This window comes from Mauremys mutica, chromosome 11 (assembly GCF_020497125.1).
Source record: "Mauremys mutica isolate MM-2020 ecotype Southern chromosome 11, ASM2049712v1, whole genome shotgun sequence".
NCBI classification, from domain to species: Eukaryota; Metazoa; Chordata; order Testudines; family Geoemydidae; genus Mauremys; species Mauremys mutica.
The window spans coordinates 72,030,163-72,050,231 of record NC_059082.1 but is presented as its reverse complement, the minus strand read 5'-3'; the positions used below and the strand labels follow the sequence as shown (position 1 = coordinate 72,050,231).

Sequence of the window (20,069 nt, the reverse complement as noted above, 5' to 3'; positions counted from 1 at the left end):
TTTTTAAACCATGATCTTATGCCCCAAAAATAGTAACTGCAGGATTTTGGCTGCTCCAACTGAAATTTCCAACAGCTTTTACTTTACATCATTGTTACTTTAAATGCCTTTTCTTGTTCCTACATGCCCTTAGTAACTAAGACACCTATACAGCCACCAGTATCCATTTTCAATACTTATCTTCAAGCCAGCTGCTTGGAAATGATAGAATGCAATGAGCCCTGTAGCCTTATTCCTCAAGGCTGTCAGCCTTCATCCCAAGGTCATGTCTGCATCCAGATTTCCCAGGGCAGCACACAGCACTATCTACACGGCTATCAACCCCCTTACAGAAAATAAAATAAAACCTAATGACAAAGAACACGCTAATTAGAGAGCCAATCTATAGACATGTACAAGAGGAATGAGAAACTCACCAAAGAGTTGGGAAGGATTAGCATTAGTGGCTTTTTCATAATTAGTAAGCCCTTCATAAATAACCTTCCCCACTGCAGCATATAGGCATTCCAGCTCTTCATATTTTGAAGCTACACTTGAAGTACCTGAGACAGAGTTGACAACATAAAAACCATATAAGTTTTAGAATATTATAGTTATTAAAACAGCACAAGGGGCTCCCTCTGAACCTTCTGTACTTGCATGTTACAAAACCCTGCATCTATTATACAACCACTGTGGCCTCTGTGTTGGGTATCACTTCCCCAGTACGCTCACCAAAATTTTCCTAGTAATAAGATGGTCTTGATTAATTTAGTAGTGCTATAACAGGACTTATCCTTGTCAAGTGTTCCAAATTACCTAAAGCCTCTCTTTACACACGATTTCCCTTTCTTGTCTTAGTAAAAAAGTGATGTTCAACTACTGAAAAACAGCATTTTTCAAAGCAGAAAAGTGGTAATTGCAAAAGACATTAAATTTATAGCAGGCATTTCTTGAGTCAAAGTAATGGCTGCCACAGTTTATTAAGTTTTTATGTCAACGGATAATGATGTATTCCACATGATTACTTATAACAACTTTTTTTTTTTTTAAGGGAGGTTGAAAGTGCAAGCTAAAATGGACCATAAAATGCAGAACACGTAAAACAGAAGATTAGCATATTCAGAAATGTCTCCCTGCTCCCCCCACACCCAAACCACTTAAGTTATGCAGTGATAAAAGAAAAAGGAGGAGGAAAATACCACATACTTGGTTCTGTAGGGAATATACTCATTAAGCGAGAGAGTAGACTGTGGACAGCCCTCAAAACCTTGGTGTTTCCACATGTCATACAAGCAGCTACTCCTCGTTGCAGAGGTTTGAAGCTGCTAAGGATAGCTGAAGACTGCAGTACAGTTAATAGGAAACTTAGGACCTCTAACCCAGTGCAAATGTTGGCAAAGTTGGCCTGATTGGGCTGTTCCTAGAAAACACAACAAACAAAAGAGCATTAAGACTTGTTAGCTCTACAACATGATTCCAGGCTTCCATATTCCAAGAGTTTCAATTCTGTTTTCTTACACCAGCCATGTTTTCCAGATCTGCAAAATATAAGACACGGGAAGCCACCAACTGCATAGCTGAAATTTACCTATTTGCATACTTTTAACATTACAGGAGTGGTGAAAGCAGCGAAGAAAGTGGCTCTCACCCTTGCCTAGCTAGAAACTGCTTGGAACAATGGGCAGCATTATATTTGCCTGTGGAAATACCTTAAAGAGAAAGATATTGAAGAGAAGGTATAAAACAGCCTATTCTGATGGACCTTTAAAAGAAGTGCTTATGAGAAATGGGCGCTTCAAGCCCAGAAACAGGATGTTTGAAACTAAACCAATCTAATGACTGGAAAATAAAAGATTTTGCTAGCCCTGTCTGTCTCCCATCCTAAAACATAACTACTGTTACAGTGAATTAGGCTGTATGACTTCACCACTCTTGAGCAAGGACTTGAATCCAGGTCTCCCCGCTGCCAGTGAGTACCCTAACTGCCAGGCTATAGGGTATTCTGAGATGGGGGGGTCTCACCTTTCCTGTTGAATCTTTGTATAAAATACTTGAGTAATCATTGGGCCAGAAACAGAGAATGACTCTATAGCCCAGTGGTCAGAGGACTTACCTCATCTGGGAGGAGGACATACTTGGTTCCTAGGTCTACTTCACTGAATATTTAAGTATTTTATAAGAAGTGGAACAGCTTCAACAGGAGAAATTGAGAGAGACCCATCCCCAGAATACCCTGGAGGTTAGGCTCTCACATGGGAAAGAGGGGAGGAGTAGTGGTTCAAGGTCCCTGCTCCGGAACAGCGATTCAAATCTGGACCTCCCACATCCCAGGTGAGTGGCCTAACCACCGGGCTAAATGTTACAAGGGGGCACCACTACTACTACCACCTATTTCTCTTGCTCCTCCTCCAGTTTTGGTGTTTAAATCCCCCTTGTGAATATAGTCTGAAAAATTGAAACAAGATGCTTCATTCATGTTGAAAAACTTTGTTCCGAGATTTCTGAATGTTCTCTTTTTTGTTTCAACAAATAATTCACTAAAACTGTCCCAAAACTGCATTTTTCAGTGAAAAAAAGTTACCACTATAAAACTTGGCCCAGCGTTAGTCCTCAGTACAAGCCTCTGCATCTTCTATTCCCAGAAATATTCAAGTGCGGTCTTGTTTTACCCAAGTCCTGTTGTTATTTCTGCTCAGCCACCAATACCTCGTAAGGCCTGAACTCAGATAAATATATTTGCATTGGAATTACTGAGACCAAGAAAGGTGGGTGGGAGAGAATTCTGACACAAGGCTGAATATGTTATGATGTTTCATTTGCAGGACTGAAGAGAAAACAATGTGCTGAATTGCGGTTAAGTAATTGTGGTTGTTCTATTTAGGGTGGATAACATTTGCTACTGAAGTGCTGAATTTTAATGAGAGTTCTCATTAGTTAAGTTGTACAGTATTTTTTAAAAGCATAAGTAGAGTTTTGAGTAATGAATAATGATGAAGCATCATCAACTACAGAGGTTTAAAGCCAAATGTACACGGGTATATAGAAATAACAGTATTAACCACTTTTAAACAGAGGTCAACTAAACCAGTCCCAATGGTAGGAGAAGAAAATTATTGAAGTGGCTACCTTTTAAAAATAAAAGATTATCCAAGCAACTATCTTCATACCAGTAATGTACAGTATCTAAACATCTGTCAAACATTTGGAAAAAGGAATCATGGTAAAAGTATTCTTTAAAAATCTTAAGTTCATTTACTACTGCAGAGAAGTAGGATTGCCACGGCTTTATTCCACAGTGGGAATCCAAAAAGTTATCCTAATATATTTATCATAATAAGAAAGTTCATACTACTTATTATAGCAGTATGGTACAAATAACTTAGTTTATAGTATTGTAATATTATGCCATGTAATATTAAAAATAGGGATATCAAATGACTAAAAATATAATCACAATTAATCACGAGATAAAAAATAGTCAAGATTAATTGCTGTTTTAATTGCACCGTTAAACAATAATTCAATACCAATTTAAATTGATTCTAAATATTTTGGCAATTTTTCTACATTTTCAAATATATTCATTGTATTCTGTGTTGCAATTGAAAAGTGTAGATATAAAATATTTGTAATAAAAATATATTTATTGTAATTAAAATTTATATGATATAAATAAATAGCATTTTTCAATTCACCTCATACAAGTACTGTAGTGCAATCTCTTTATCATGAAAGTGCAACTTACAAATGCAGAATTTCTTTTAACATAACTGCACTCAGAAACAAAACACTGTAAAACTTTAGAGCCTACAAATCCACTCAGTCCTACTTCTTGTTGAGCCAATCGCTAAGACAAATGAGTTTGTTTACATTTACCTTCCCACTTCTTATTTACAATATCACCTGAAATGAGAACAGGCGTTCGAATGGCACTGTTGTAGCCAGCGCTGCAAGGTATTTACATGCCAGATGGCATATGAATGTTTAGCATGTCTGGCATGTAAATACCTTGCAGCGCGGTCTACTACAGCGCCATTCGAATGCCTGTTCTCACTTTTAGGTGATATTGTAAATAAGAAGTGGGAAGGTAAATGTAAACAAACTCATTTGTCTTAGCGATTGGCTCAACAAGAAGTAGGACTGAGTGGATTTGTAGGCTCTAAAGTTTTACAGTGTTTTGTTTTTGAGTGCAGTTATATAAAAAAATACATTTAAGTATTCTAAATATTAATAATAAATTTAAATTGGTATTCTATTATTGTTTAATAGTGTAAATAAAACTGCAATTAATCACGACTTTAAAATCTAGTTAATTTGTTTTACGTTAATTGTATGCATGAACTGCAATTGACAGCCCTAATCAAAAACTTCACTGTTAAGTATAGAATGCCAACCTTTCACTAAGACAAGGTGGGTGTTATCTTTTAATAGACCAACTTTTGTTGGTGAGAAAGACAAGCTTTTGAGCTACAAAGAGCTCTTCTTCAGGTCTGTACCACCAACAACTCCTTGCACCAGTCGTTTTCCCACCACCTTTGTCCCAGTTTCCCTACTTGCCATCCCCAGACCTGATTCCTCAACACTCTGCATTCCAGTCAGACTGCCTCCTCCCTTCTCCTTCATCCTGCTTGGGCACCAGCAAAGGAAGCACTGAGAACAATGAAAGAATAGTTTCCATGCTCTTAATTCTGATGCCAGGTGTCTCAGCGGCCCACAGCTGCCCAGAGGGGTAGTTGTGGAGACAGTCCTGCAGCCCTAGGCTGGAGCATGTCCAGCACAGACAGAATCTTCAGTGACTTTAGTTGCCAAACGTTTATAAGTCTCTGTTGAGCATGTGCAAACAGATCCATCAGCTTATTTGTTTCCTTTATTTTGTTTCTATCAATTCCATATGTAGTATTTACATTGCATGTTAGAACAAAAATCAGTTTTAACGACTCTACAAAGAAACTAAAATTATTTAACTAACAATACTAGCATTGCTACAAAATGCTTGACAGAAAGAATCTAACATTTATTAACATGCACTTCCATTCTCAAATGTTGACTTTTACCTAAATCCTCTTGTCAAGAAAAATGACAAGAATAATTACTCAAAAATACCTATAAATCAATTTCATTAGTTCTAGTAATGACAGTGATTAAACTAGTAATGGACCAATATTTAATTTAAAATTCTCTACAACAACAACATGCTATCTTCAATATATCGTCTAAACCTAAGAGCTGCATATTATAAGTAAAATAGATCTCTCGGATACTGGCTAACCAAGAAATAGGTAAATTGTTAAAGACCTTCAATATCTTATTAAGCCAGTATTCAATTATGTCCTGTGTTACTGAAGCTTAAAGCTCTACAGGGCTGGAATGTAACTTACCACAGTCATTAGCAGTTTATCAAACCACTGCAGTTTGAGTTCTGATTTTGGCCACATATCTGGTCGTAAAGCTGTCTTCAAAAGGTTAACGCAGCGTCGAGACAGCAATTCTCCAGGAGATCCAGCAGTGTTTGAGTTGTCATTTACCTAGCAATTAATCAAAATTATTGCAGAATGACAGCCATTCATAACCATGATCTTTAGAATTCATTAATTTTTTACACATCCTATGTAAGCATATATCTGTCTAGTTTTGGAAAGGCTTAGTTAAGTAACTATACCAGTACAATCACAGTACTGTATTACCCAAAAGGCTAGTATTGTATTTACGTACAAACTGTTTTTAAGACGTTAAAGCTCTGAAAAAATTCTCAAAGGGATGTCAGGTTGCAACAATATTTTAAAATGTATTTTGCTAAGAATACAGCTAAGCAAACAATTCACAGGAACTATTTTGACAAATTTAATTGTCATGTTCACAATTTGTCTATGAGCAGTTTAAAGTTCTTTAGTTTATTCACTTTTTAAATTTTTCTGTGGGTAACATTTTCAAAAGCATCTCAGCGGCTTAGGAGTCTAAGTCACATTTTCAAAGTTGCACTTAAGAGACTACATCTCGGTGAAAGTCAGTAGGTCTCTGTTTTCTCACCCACTGATCATGGATTTAGGCATGTAGAAACCTAAGTAATAACTGCTCTAGTATTGTTCCAAAATATATTTTTATACCTCAAAAACCAAGTCAATTTCTTAAAGTTCTTTACATCTAAATGTCTCATCAGCTATATAGACATCTCAGAGTATAACTACAAAAATATGGAACATGAATATTTTTAATAAAAATGTACATAAAAATTGGCACAACCCTATGTTTTTCATGAGACCTTTTCATACCAATTTCCAAACTTTTCAGAAGATGACAGCCATTGTTAAAGTTTATACATTTATCCCAGACTGAAAATAATGCTGTATAATAAAAGTTTATTTGCATTTTTGAACACTAATGAAGCATTGGTACATGCATTTCAGAATCAGACAGTACCTGGCAAGCAATTCTAATGAGGAAGTTGACCACAGTATCTGTATGCTGCTTGTCAATTGGCTTGGAAAGAAGTGCATCAGCTCCTGGCAACGACTGAGTACGTCCAAATACCTGTGCACACAATTTTTGCTCAATAAAAGAGAGGTAATGGTATATAATATATTGTGTTTAAATAATAATATAAAGCACAACTATGAATGAATCTTAGTTTAACAGTGAGCAGGCTACAAAATTATGAAGGAAAATGAACATTAAGGTTACTTAATCTTAAAATTGCTGGTTATAAGAACAAAAGGAAACTGAATATTTCTTACTGCACTTATTGCCCCAGTAGCTGTCCTGAATCGTTTCACCTCTTGACCAGAATCAACAGACAATCCTCTTTTAACAGAAGATGAGGCAGAACTTGCTCCTTCTCCACTTGCACTTGGATCCATATCTGAATCTGGCTGAAATATCAGTGATACACAAATTAAAAAAAAAAAAAAAAAATCATGGTAATATTTTGAGGTTCACCAAGACTGTTACTATTCCTACCTGTTGATCTTTGATTCTCTGCAATTCCCATTTGATGACTACTTCGGCAAGGTCCACAGCCAGTTTTCTTTGTTCAATGGTAACACTGGGAGTGAAACCCAACCTCTGCATGGCACTAACCATATGCTGCACCAAATGGTGTCTTACAGGGTAATAAACCTGTAGAAATGGATTCATAAATATGTTACATGTAAACTCATTATATTCTACATATTCCCTACCACACAGAAAACTGAATGGTAAATTAATTGCCTTTAAGCCCAGAGTTGGTTATATCTGCACCACGCTCATCCCTCTAGAATTAAGACAAGAAGCTGGTACTTTGGTAAAACAAACATTCCTGACCAGATTTTCCCTGACTCACAGGTAACCCAGACTAAGGCTACAGCTATAGTCTGTGTACAGCAGTACAGCTGCACCAATACAGCTGCACTGCTGCAAGCTCTCTAATGTAGCTGCTCTAGACCAACAGGAGAGAGCTCTCCCGTCAGCTTAACTACTCCCCAACCGCAAGGGGCGGTAGCTACACCTCTATCTCAATATAACGCTGTCCTTGGGAGCCAAAAAAAAAAATCTTACTGCATTATAGGTGAAACCGCATTATATCGAACTTGCTTTGATCCACTGGAGTACACAGCCCAGCCCACCCCGGAGCACTGCTTTACCGTGTTATATCCGAATTCGTGTTATATCTGGTCACGTTATATCGGGGTAGAGGTGTATGTCACTGGAAGAAGCTCTTCTGCTGACATAGCACTGTCCACAAGGGTACTTATGCCAGTGTAATTTATGTCACTCAGGGGTCACTCACCCCCCGACTGACATAAATTATGCCGACATAAGGTGTAATACAGACATAGCCTCAGAATCATACCTATCTAGTGTTTCATTTTGGAAACAAACCGCTCCAAACTTCACTTTTAGTGCTGCTTTCAAATGTTTTATTAGCACTTCAGTTGGCTCCCTATTTACGTTATTTCATACCATGTGCAAGCTAATTTTAAGAGTGCTTTTGGACCACGACCAAGCTGACCCTTTGCTTAAGTTAAATTGGTATTTGAAGCATTTGTGCACTTTTGGGAACACGACTCTTTAAACCACCATGTATGAGTGGAGGAGGCTTTAACAAACAAAAAGCAATGCCGAGGGCATGTGGGTAGAAAAGGGAAAGATGTAACAACGTAAAAGCAAAAGTTAGAAGAGACAGAGGCATTTCAGAATTGGACAGATATATTGTTACGTTAACGGCAGACGTTTTCAGCTTTAAACATTTGTAGTATGCACATGTGCATACAGAACCATCTCCTTTAAATATTTGTTCTCTGCTATATAATTTGGATCTCACTAATTTTTATTTAGTCTGTATTATATCTCCTAGGCATCTAGGATAATTTGTCCAAGTGTTCGGTTGGTCACTGTATACATACCTTGAAATGCTGTACTATTAAATGCAAAATATGGACCAGCTGTGGAACTGTATGGCCCTCTTCTACAATGATTTTTCGTGTCCAGTGAGTCAGCATCTGATGTCCATCCTCCATTCGAGCAGGCACAGCTGGAGTTAGAATAGCCATTGCTTGCCTGACAATTGCTCGAGCCTCCATTGCATGAGCTTTTAGAAGACTGTGAAAAACCTAAAAAAAAGGAGTGATCCTCTTAAACATGGTGTAAACCTCTTCTTCTAAAGAATAATACAGCTCTTTAAGACCTTTTCCCTTGAATAAATGGCAGTTTCACTTCCTTGTCCTGAACCTGCTATCCTGTTTTTCCCCCGTGTCTGATGCTAAGTTTTCTTAAGTGTCTCCCCCACGAATCCCTTGACCTCTTTCTCAAACACCATTCTTTTAAATGATACTGCTAATGCCCTGATTCTAAGAGACCTCTAAATATTACCTGCTTCTTCACTGCCTTATCTCCCTTATTCACCAGCTCTAAGCTCTTTGAAAGTGTCATCTATGCCCACTATCTTGAATTGCCTGCATCTCTCTCCTTTACACCTGTCAGTTACCTTCTACCCTCTTCATATTCTAAAACTGCCCTGAAAGTTACGAATGATCTTCTCTATGTTAAGGCCAGTTCAAATTTTTCATTATCTTTTTGCTGCCTTCATTACCAGGAACAAGCCCCTCTTCCCACTGAACTTCCCAGGTGATGACTCTCCTCTCTCACCTACTGCCTTTACTGGATCCCTTCTTGTAGATACCCCACAAGGTGCTGGTCTTTGGCCTGCTCCTTCTATACTTGCTCTCTGGGTTTTATCTTATCTTATCTGCTCTTATGGTTTTAGTTATCACATGTATAATGATTATTCAAAACTACATCTCCATTCTCCATGACAGGCCCTCCATTACAGTACAAAATAACTGATTAAAGAAAGCGTACACCAGGAATAGTACTTATCAGCATCCCTTTAGCATATTCGTGCAAATTTGTACACAATACCTGCAACACTATCTTCTTATGTATGGCAAATTTTGCAATGATGTGTGCTAAAAGCAAATGTCCACTGTACTTGCACGCTGGGTCCACACACGCCTTAGACAAGAGACAGGGCCAGGCAAAGGTCATCAGGCGTCGCAGTTTGCTGTTCCGGTTCTTGTTATTGTCATGAATGTGATGTGGGGCATGTTCCACAAGAAGCGTTGCAAATTGCAAGAGGTAAATTCTGAGTGAATCCAGCATATCTGCCTGCTTTTCTGGGTCAAGTACCTATTCCCAAGAGTGGAGGGGTAGCAAGATGGGGGGGGGGGGGGGGAGAAGAGAAATAAATAAATATCTTCAAAAGCTCTACACACATTACCAGCTACAAGAACAAATATAGTTCACAAAGTCTATAAAAATCATATACTTTTTCAGGTTGGTATCTGCAGCAACAGATAAGATGACTTTTAGAACAATGTACTTTTATCACCAGCCATCAGCACCAGGGGCGGCTCTAGGTATTTTGCCGACCCAAGCATGGCAGGCAGGCTGCCTTCGGCGGCTTGCCTGCGGGAGGTCCCCGGTCCCGCGGATTCAGCGGCACGCCTGCGGGAGGTCCGCCAAAGCCGCGGGACCAGAGGACCCTCCGCAGGCAGGCCGCCGAAGGCAACCTGCCTACCGCCCTCGCGGTGACCAGAAGGGTGCCCCCCATGGCTTGCCGCCCCAGGCACGCGCTTGGCGTGCTGGTGCTTGGAGCTGCCCCTGATCAGCACTCTCCAAAGGAATGGGCAACTGTCTATTTCTCATCTATTGCCCAAATGATCTTTGATTACACTGTATGCACATACATCTACGTTTAGGGCCAGGTTTTCAAAAGTCGTCTTCAGCACACACAACGGAAGCCAGATTTTCGCAAGAGTTCATGTAGCAGGGTGGTTACCCCGCTCCTGCCCTGAAGGGCTTAAAACAGCCCTGGGGGAAGGTTGTGGCTAGGAGCTGCTAAGATGGGCTGACTGGGAAGTGGCTTCAGCTGGGCCACGCCCCAATTAGGCCATAGTCGGCCTGTATAAAGAGGCTGGGAGAAAGGAGCTCAGCAGTCTCCCTCTGCCTGTAGGGAGCTAGAGACAGGGTACCTGAGTGGCACAGGGCTGGGGAAAGGCAGACGAACTGGGGAGCTCCAGCCTGGAAAGCCCCAGGCTGCCACCTAGCATAAGGCCAACAGGTACTGGGAGTTGCAGAGGGCAGCCCAGGGGTAGGCAAAGGCAGCAGGTCCAAACCCAACCTTGCCAGTGATGAGTAGGCTGATACTGCAGTCTGCCCCAGGGTGCAGGGGCTAGACAATGACTGGCAGTAGCTGTATACTGAGGCGAGGTGGGGATAGTAGGTGGGGGTTCCCCAGGGAGGAGAGACCCTAAGACGGGGGGGTGGGGGGGGGTTAACTGCCAGGGGGCAGCACCCCAGACAACAGAGCACCGGATCTGGGAGGGACATGGGGGGCCAGAGGACAGGCGGATCACTGGCCTGCAGAGGGTGCTCCAGAGTTGGAACGAGCTAATTCCCGGAAGTCACCAGCAGGAGGCGCTGGAGGGGTGAGTCTGTTCCTCTAAAGTTCAGCTCCCACTTTGGCAACTAAATGAAGTGAGCACATTTTTATAATAAGGGGAGCTGAGCACTTCTGAAGATCTGGCCTTCAAAATATCTTCAACAGTGACTATCTTATATTTGCTGACAGGTATAATAATGAGGCACAAAAGTCAGTCCTATGACAACTTCAAGCGTCTGTAAAGACACTTCTTACCAAGAGGTAGATGATACAAGGGGTTACTGCAGCAAGCTTTCATTCGTAAAGTAATATGTTGAAATCCTAATGAAGTCACAAGTAACTTGAGTATTTGTAATTTCATTCTAGCTCCTGGTAGATATTTCTCCACAATTCAAAATCATTATATGAGTCAGTATAATTGACCACTTATATTTAGAGAAAGCCTTGGCCAGAAGTAGCAAGAATAATTCAGAGCAGGATTGGAATGTCAACCAACTTAGGTACATTTATTTTATTTTTCGCTTTTCAATTCTTTAAAGCGAGCAGGGCTGGATACCTTTGTTATAAAAACACTGGTGATACTTTCTGGATTATCTCCTTCTGGGTTGGGTGGTCCCAGAAGTTGTTCTCCTTCTGCCTTTTCAAAACTATACAAGAATGCAGGATTCAAGATATGCTGCAGAACCTACAAACCAGAAATGGAAGAAGTTAATACTATGCTATTAAGTTCTCTAAATAAAACAATTACTTAATAACGGTATCTGGATTATTTCTGACTACTGACAAAACCAATGCACTGCAGATTCAGGGCCTCTTGAAGTTCTCTCTTTCAAACTTAGAGATTGCATGTAAAAAATCCTGGACAGATTATTATTATTATTTGGAGGGTTGAGGGGGGGAGAGACGCACACAAAGGTTGGCTTCCTAGAAAGGGCAGATTAAGTGTTTGTCTACACAGCCTGCAGTCTGGACTTTTGGTCTGGACTAGAATGCACTAGCATGCTGTGCTGCAACTACCTTTTAGTTCACGCCAGTTGTTTGCCACACATGGGAGTCAGAGCACAGCACGCTAGTGCACTCTGCAATTTACACCCCAAAGTCCAAACTGCAGGGCCACATAGGCATAACGTAACAAATACCCAACTTTGAAAGTTAGAGGAATTGCTGACTCCATCTATTATTGGTCTTCCACATATATGGTATTTTCACACAATTGGTTCTGCCAATTACTGAACTCTTTTTGACATTTAAGCAAGCAAGGTTTGTTGCCCTAGTTCCCAAGATGAGAATTAAACCTAAATATCAACCTATTTTACTTACCTTGGCTTTCAGCTCATCTCCAAAGTTTGGGTCATTGAAGTCCACAAACCGGAAGAACAGAGCCCGTTTTTGGGAAATACTGTAGTTTTTGGGGATTTCTTCTTCCATGTACTCCTTTAAGAAAGTCATATTGCAGAGAAAACGTCCTGTAAAAGCTCGAAGCAGCTGGAAGAGCAATTCTATATCACCATAATTCCGTCTGGAAAAGGAAACAATTAAAACCTCTTGTGAGAAACTGGTATCAGACTATTCTGTTTGATAACTTGGTGGAGGAATCACCATTGCTTTTAAACATGCACAGTTAAAAAACCCCAGGAGTTGCTAAAAGTAGTCTTGGTTTTGGTTCTAACGGCAGCACGAAAGAGCAACTTTCAGTCTTTTCTTCCACACAGCACTATGCAGCAGTATTATTTTGAAAGTACAGAAAAGATATACACAAACAGAAAAAAATTGATTTGATCAATAAATAGTTCTACATACTTGCAGTAATTCAATAAGCAGTATGCCAGTAGTTTAGGTTCTTTCCAGTTTGTTGCAGCCATATTCTCCTTACGATGTCTTTCTTGAAAAGCTTCGCTTACCCACACGCGTCTTAACTGACTCACTAAGGAATGCTGATTTGCCAACCAACATTCATCATTCTTAACTATAATACTTATGATCTGTCAAAAACAAACAAGACAAATACATCTATTAGACATATCTAATAGCAGCAATCAGAGAGACAAGGTGGGTTAGTTAATATCTTTTATTAGACCAACTTCTGTTGGTAAAAGAGACACTCTTTCGAGCTTATGCAGAGCACTTCTGGTCTGGGAAACAAGTTGTTAACAGGCCACTTCACCTTGAATGGTCCCTTAGAACAGTGGTGGTCAAATTTATTTGATTGTGCCCCCCCTACACACACACACCCTTTCTTAGTGTCTGAAGTCCTTTGCGCCCCCTTCCCCTCTGCTCCTTCCACACAAATACATATACCACCGCCCAGCTCTGAAGGCAGCGTGGAGAGCAGCAGCTGCTGGCCAGGCACCCAGCTCTGAAGGCAGACCAACTTCTCATGGTCCCCTTCACCCCTGCCCCTCCCCAGTTTGAGAACCTCTGCCTTAGCTTAGCATAAGTAGTTAGCACATATGCTATTTGTTTTACCTTGTATTTAACTGACACTCTTCGTACCTTTCCCAGACCAGGGGAAGAGCTCTGTGTAACTTGAAAGCTTGTCTCTCTCACCAACAGAAGTTAGTCCAATAAGAGATATAACCTCACCCATATTGTCTCTCTAATATCCTGGGACCAAAACACTCCATAACAGCAATCTTGATATACAGGGACGCATTTCAGATTGATTTAGGGCTAAATATGGTTCTACAAAAACTGCCCATAGAAACACTGCCATTAATTCGTTTTCTTTTTAGCTCCAATGAAAGATATATTTTTTTAATGTCCCTATTCAACATTGGCAGCATTATGCTAGTAAATGAGAAACAGAAGAGTCAAACTGACTGTCTATTTTCTTAAAGCCAAGTAAATGCAACAAGTAAACTGGCAGGTGAAAGGGAAATTCAATTTTTTTAAGCTGTTTTACAAATCTACCAATACATATGTGACATTACTTAATGTATCTATAGTCAGCATCCCTCTAAACAGATTTGAACTATCCATGACAACGTTTGTGAAAACAGCAAATAAATACCTTGATAGCCTGAAACTGAAGATCAAGACGCATTGTGCTGGTGCTTGGTGATCCGGGCCTAACAGCAGCTTGGGTGCCACCAGGTAACAGTAAAGTGATAAATCGATTTGGATTAGCTGCCAGGACATCTCGTAAAGGCTTCGCATCTTTGTGTTTTAAAAAACTCTGGAGAAGGGCAACCAACCATTATAGGAATAAATTTTAAAGAAAACATACCAAAAGGTTGTATCATCATACAGTTGTATACCCATGTTTAGTTTACCTATACCACTTGGACTTAATGCATTTTAATTTTGTGCCTCAATTTAATACTCATAAAAAGGTGCCAAATCAACTGTCCTCAAGACTGAAGTCTGGTATTTTGTCTGACACAGCAGATACTACACAGTCAGAATAATGGTAAAAAGGTACATGAATAACTTCTAATTTATCAAAATTGGACTATTGTTCGCAGATATTACCATGAACATTCTGCTCCACTGTGGATCATTTAAAGTCGCTTCCATCATGAACAGCTCAACAGTCTGGGATGGATGACGTGTCAGAAACTTTATCAGTGGTTCTCTGAATGGACTGCCCGCCTGAAACATTCATAATGTTTTAATTAAATTATTTCCCTTTATTCAATTTATCCATTCCTCTCACATTATCTGGCAAAAAATAGAGCACTGAATTTAGCATGTGTACAGGCGTAAAATGAATTTGTTAGCAACCACAACCACCCCAAGGTCTTAAAACCACCAAGTATTATCAGTCTTAAAAGATGAGAATTTGTTACAAATCAATTTTTATACCAAATAATCTTACACAGGTGGCTGGAACAATTAAAAAAACCCACTTAAAACAGGAGTATTATAAAAGGAATAAAAGAGGCAATTAGCAAAATTAAACTCCACTTTTACCTCTATCAACATAGCCCGTTCTGTTTTCATCACAACTTCCAGCAAAGGTTTAACCAGAGTCTGAGGAGCAGCTGGGATCAGATGAAATAGGTTTATGATTGCTGAACAAATCTTCATTTCCTACAGATAAAAATAAACATTATCAAAATAAACTAACAATTCCTAACTAAACGTACAAACATATTACCACAGATCTTACCATGACTACATTTTTGTATCTATATATTAGCACAGCTGGCAAACAAAAGCAAGGAGTTAACATATAAGCAGCAACTACTTACCCCAGTACATGGAAGGAATCTGTCCTGAGGAAATATATATATTTTTCCCCATTTTGGTATCATGTTTTTGTAGGCATATTTTATTTATTTACTTTGTTTCTTTAGTGATATTTTAATATTAAAGCTAAACTGTGTGTAATGAGAATGGTGATGAGGGGAGTTATGAGGATTCATTGCGGCACTATATTGAGCGGTTCACACTTCAAAAATCCAAACTAGCAGCTCAAAACCATTTCCCATACGCATTCCACAACAGCAGAATAGGAACGAAAGAAAAGAACCCTCCCATCACTGTTCAATGCATGTTGCATATGGCTGGCTATTTTTAAAAACAGCTTTGCTCTCCCATCAAATATTGATTCTTCTAAATGTCTGAGCAAATGTCAGGATTTCTTTTTAAAACTGTGTAGTTTAAATGTGTCTTATATTTTCCTAGGGCAATGAACTGTATTTTCTATTCAGAGTGGGAGTATTACTTAATGAATAGTATTCAAGGAACCACATGAAGAGGAAAAAAAAAATCCACTTCTAACAGACACTATGCACCATGTTTGTAGTGGGATATTATTGGTGTTTTTTAAACTGAATTTAAATACAAAGCATTAAGGCGCCAATCCTGTAATCTGATCTGCACAAGCAGGTTCTTGGGGGCGCCTACACAGAACACACTGCCGGACTGGGGCTTAAATTTATAAAATCCATTCAGATTATTAGATCCCTTGGAAAGCATTTAAAAGTACTGCTCCAAACCTCCTAGTACAAAACATGCTGAACATCCTTCACAGCAATGTTACTAAAACAACTCCGCCACAGACAAACATAGGACAAGTCACAGCACTGCACTCAAAGGCACAATGCACTCTGCCCATTACATAACAATACAGCTAACATATCACAGCAAAAACCAAACACAACAACAAAGAACCTCCTGGGGCCTCCACTGAATTTCTCACCTCTACCCCTTCCACGGCAGGCTGAACCAAAACAAAAATTACAGCATGAAAAAAAAAAAAAAAGAAGAAGAAGAAAAGAAACACAAAAATGTAAAAAAAGTATATGCTATTCTTCAGATTGCAGTCAGAAACTGACTTTAATAGGGTTATGTTCTCACCTCAAACTGACAGAATGGAGACAACGAACATCTCCCGCACTCTGAAATGCTCTCCTGAGGATGGGGAGGAAAAGCATCTTTTTTTTTCTATTTTTACATTGTTTACATATAATTTCCCATATATTTGTGCACAATAAAAATATTAGGGATGAACAAGACAGTGGAAACAATATTCAGATATCTTCAGAGACAAGTATTGCCCATGCAGACAACAAAAACCTTCAATGCTTCAAATATCAAACGACACAAGTCTTTTCAATGGACTTCAGCCCTCCCCCAAAACAAAAATTCAAATTTTCACTTAAGCAACATTGTTGATGAGGAGGGGAAAATTTGTTGCAACCTGCTTAATCAAAAAAGTTACTTTATCTATTTCATATGCAGTAAGGAAAGACTAGCTTTTTTAATGAAGCTTTTAAGCATCAGATCCATTAATTAAAAATTCATTTCCACTTGGAATGCAATTTTTTTTTATTACTAGTCACACATAATCAGGGCTACATTAGGCTACAAAAGGGCTGTTTTAAGTGGCAAGGATTAAGGATCAAAAAAAGCTGAATAATTCTGGCTCCCTTACTTTATACCTGGGTTTACCTTGACAGAACTTACATTATAATAAATCAGTTTTTAAACTGTTTTTTTTTTTTTTTAGCCTTTTTAGTTTACAAGTGCCATTTGTTTTCCTTGAAAAATGCAGATCTTGTGGAATTTTGCAGTAAAGTATTTTACTAGAAGGCAAAATGATTCATGTCTTGTCAGCTAATCAGAGTGTTCAGAATTCTGAGAACTGCATGACAACACGGGTATCAAAACAAGAGTGCTCAAAAAGAGCATGGAGTCCTATTCACCTCACCCCAATTTATAGATGAAGAGAGAAGGATAAAAATTGCTTAAAGTCATTTTTTTTAATTATTTTTTTTAAAGAACAGTGCCTCAAACCACCCTCAAGCAGATGTGCTTCTTTTTCTCAGCCTGTAAATCTCCACTGAAGTTATGATCTCCTCCTGAAGCTAGCATTCACAATCAGTTTGTATAATACAAGGCACTTCAAGAACCACTTCACACTAATAGAAATATGCTTTTAATGTGAATCGGTGAAATTTTGGAGTCCACAAACCCCAAGAAGAAACAAGTATTAATGCTAACTACAATTAATCCTCTTGACTAATTAACCTCACCCCCATTTCTCTCTCTTAGGAGATAAAGTTACAAAAACCATCTTATATATGGATGCGTGAAGATCAGTGTCAAAGTGCATTTTCTTCAATTTACTAATATTTGTAGTATTAAGGACTCTTTTGAGATGAACATCTAATTAAAAAAAAGAGTAAAATTTAAGACTGAATTATCTTTGTTTAATCAATCAAATCTTTTTTAAATGTAAGCGTTGTCAAAAAAACACTATTTGAAAATGCTGAACATGTGTCAAACATTCACAACTTTGTTTGAAATAGCTTTTTCTCCACCACAGTTTTTTTGTTCTTGGGGGAGGGAATGTTTAACACACACAAAAATACACAGAGACAAAAAGATTGTGACAGAAAACATTAAAAGCAAAAGAATTCACAGCTGAGTGAAATATGTCTAATATGTAGAGAGAACTAGACAAAGAACTGTTACAGTGGTGCCCCACTGTGGACTGAAAGACGATTACTATAAAAGACTCAACTCTATCTATAATCATCGGGAGTGGGAAAAAATGGATCCCAATAGCAGTCTATAGAAATCCATAGCAGTGCAGTGGAATTAATAAATATTAGTATTTTGGCAAACATGCATGCAGAGTAGCCTACTTTTAAATCTTAATGCAAACAAGAAATTAACCCAAACTTCACTTCAGAAGTGATGACCAATTTAGATTTGAAGTTAGCTCTTTGATGGGACAGAGAACAAAGTAGTTAAAAAAAAAATAATTTCAATCTACTGATTTCCTGAAACAAAAACAGCCAGCCCAATTTAGTTCTAATCTGAAACAAAACAAAAACAGATTCCTTCCTAGTTTGGAAGTTTAGAGACAGTGATAAATCTTTACCCCTAGTAGAAATTACTGGTATAGTTCCTAATAGAACTGCAAACACAATACAAACTATAGCACTGAATGGGATAATTATTTCTACAAGTATAGTATTATAAAACACACTTTGCCTTTAAACTATGCAATTTTCAGTTTGCAAGGAAACTTAATTTCACATTTCAACAAACTATTACCTCCCACAACAAACCAACAAACTGACCTTAATTATTAAACAAAATTTTAAAATGTAGCTCTCAAAAATCATATTTAAGATGGAAGGGGGAATGTTATATGTAGTATACATTTGCTGACAAAATATGACATGAACATCCAGCATATTAACTGAAAACTAAACTATAAAACCAAGCTGAACTATTAAAAAAATGGACTATTGAGAAACTATGGCACTGATCATGTAATCTGGTCTATACAGGCAGATCCCTCAGAAGTCAATGGGTGTCTGCCCATACAGCCCTCACTACAGGATTAGGACCTAGGAAACTGTGCACACTAGATGAAATTCACCCCACTACACAGGATCCTACCAAAGATCCTCCACATCATTTCAACTTCAGAGCAAAAGTGCTCAGACACTTATACATGCACTATCTTTGCCAGGAGAATTTCAGTCACTGTAAATACCAATTTAAAATGCAAGTCAAAAGCTTCCTTTATTAAGATTTGTCACAAAAATTTCAAAAATATATGCAGCCTTGTAACGAAAACCTCAGTGGATACCCAGTTATGGTAACATTTACGGTTGTATGATTTCTGTATTTGATAAAAGTGTATATTGCTTACTTCGGCTTCTCCCTCCCCCATAAAAGGAACTATTAACTTACATTTCCATCACTCCTCTGTCCTCCTTTGTGTGTAATTACTACTACTTCCATCCATTTACGCAGGTGTTGCTGTGGGGAAATCCAACATCAGTATGATTACTCTAATTTTACAGTTCCAGTTATGAAAGCCACAGCAAGATTTTATACTACATAAAGCAGACGTACAAGCCTGATTTTTGAGGGAAGCAAACTAAACAGCTGTCAGTAGTTAGTTCGGCTCCCTTGATTGGAGAGGTTAGCTTGCTGTTTGCGACCCACTGGTTTGCAACCTACAGGTTTTGTAAGACATTCAACTGCTTCTAAACTGACCAGATACCTACAGAGGCCAAAAGAGCTTTTAAACCTGTGCTTGATTGGAAAGTTGCAAGCTTTTTTTTGACCTTACTACAATTATCTATACCTTTGTCACTTCTATATTGGAGTACTAATACTTCCTATATGGGGCTACATCTGAAGTCCATTAGGGAACTTTAGCTAGTGAAAAATGCAGCAGGTCTCCTTTCTTAGAGGTTCTTTCCACAGGGAGTGGATTACACAGGCATAGCAAAATCTAATGGCTGCCAATTCATTCCTCATGTGGTATCACAGCAGCTGAGGTCACCTGAGGGTGTTAAAAGCCCTTAACTCTGGAACTACCTTCACCACTTCATCCAACAGTGAAGCCCAAATCCACTGACCTTTAAGGCCTGCTGCAAGGTACGTGTTCCCCAATTTTCAAAAAATGGATGGATATGAAAGTGCGCATGTGGGTTGAACAGGAAGATATTTATTAAGTCTGATAGGCAAATAGGAATGGGTGTTCATATTTGGTAACTGATTCGTACATGTTTTAATGTACAAATCTTATAAATCAATGACCAAGTATGATCACTCATCTCCTGAGTATTACAGCCCCTGGCAAAAGGATACAGGCAAATTTTTTAGGAATCCAAATACAAAAGATAAAGGCAAGACCACCATCATTTTAGCATTCAAAGAGATAACATTTCGTGGGCAGACTGGCATCCTA

The 20,069-nt window shown here is 38.7% G+C and overlaps 1 protein-coding gene across 1 annotated transcript in view; it reads right to left on the bottom strand.

Annotated features, from left to right (window-relative positions):
* The window catches only part of LOC123344006 (transformation/transcription domain associated protein), a 160,392-nt gene that overhangs the window by 82,432 nt on the left and 57,891 nt on the right, over positions 1-20,069 (bottom strand). The window contains exons 31-45 of the mRNA XM_044979696.1: positions 19,061-19,129; positions 14,813-14,932; positions 14,372-14,491; positions 13,911-14,075; positions 12,701-12,882; positions 12,221-12,419; positions 11,457-11,585; positions 9,379-9,645; positions 8,364-8,570; positions 6,937-7,095; positions 6,714-6,848; positions 6,400-6,510; positions 5,361-5,507; positions 1,189-1,402; positions 417-542 (exon numbers count right to left, since the gene is read on the bottom strand). Coding sequence (XP_044835631.1) covers positions 417-542; positions 1,189-1,402; positions 5,361-5,507; positions 6,400-6,510; positions 6,714-6,848; positions 6,937-7,095; positions 8,364-8,570; positions 9,379-9,645; positions 11,457-11,585; positions 12,221-12,419; positions 12,701-12,882; positions 13,911-14,075; positions 14,372-14,491; positions 14,813-14,932; positions 19,061-19,129 — 2,350 coding nt within the window. The remainder of the gene's footprint in view (positions 1-416; positions 543-1,188; positions 1,403-5,360; positions 5,508-6,399; positions 6,511-6,713; positions 6,849-6,936; positions 7,096-8,363; positions 8,571-9,378; positions 9,646-11,456; positions 11,586-12,220; positions 12,420-12,700; positions 12,883-13,910; positions 14,076-14,371; positions 14,492-14,812; positions 14,933-19,060; positions 19,130-20,069) is intronic.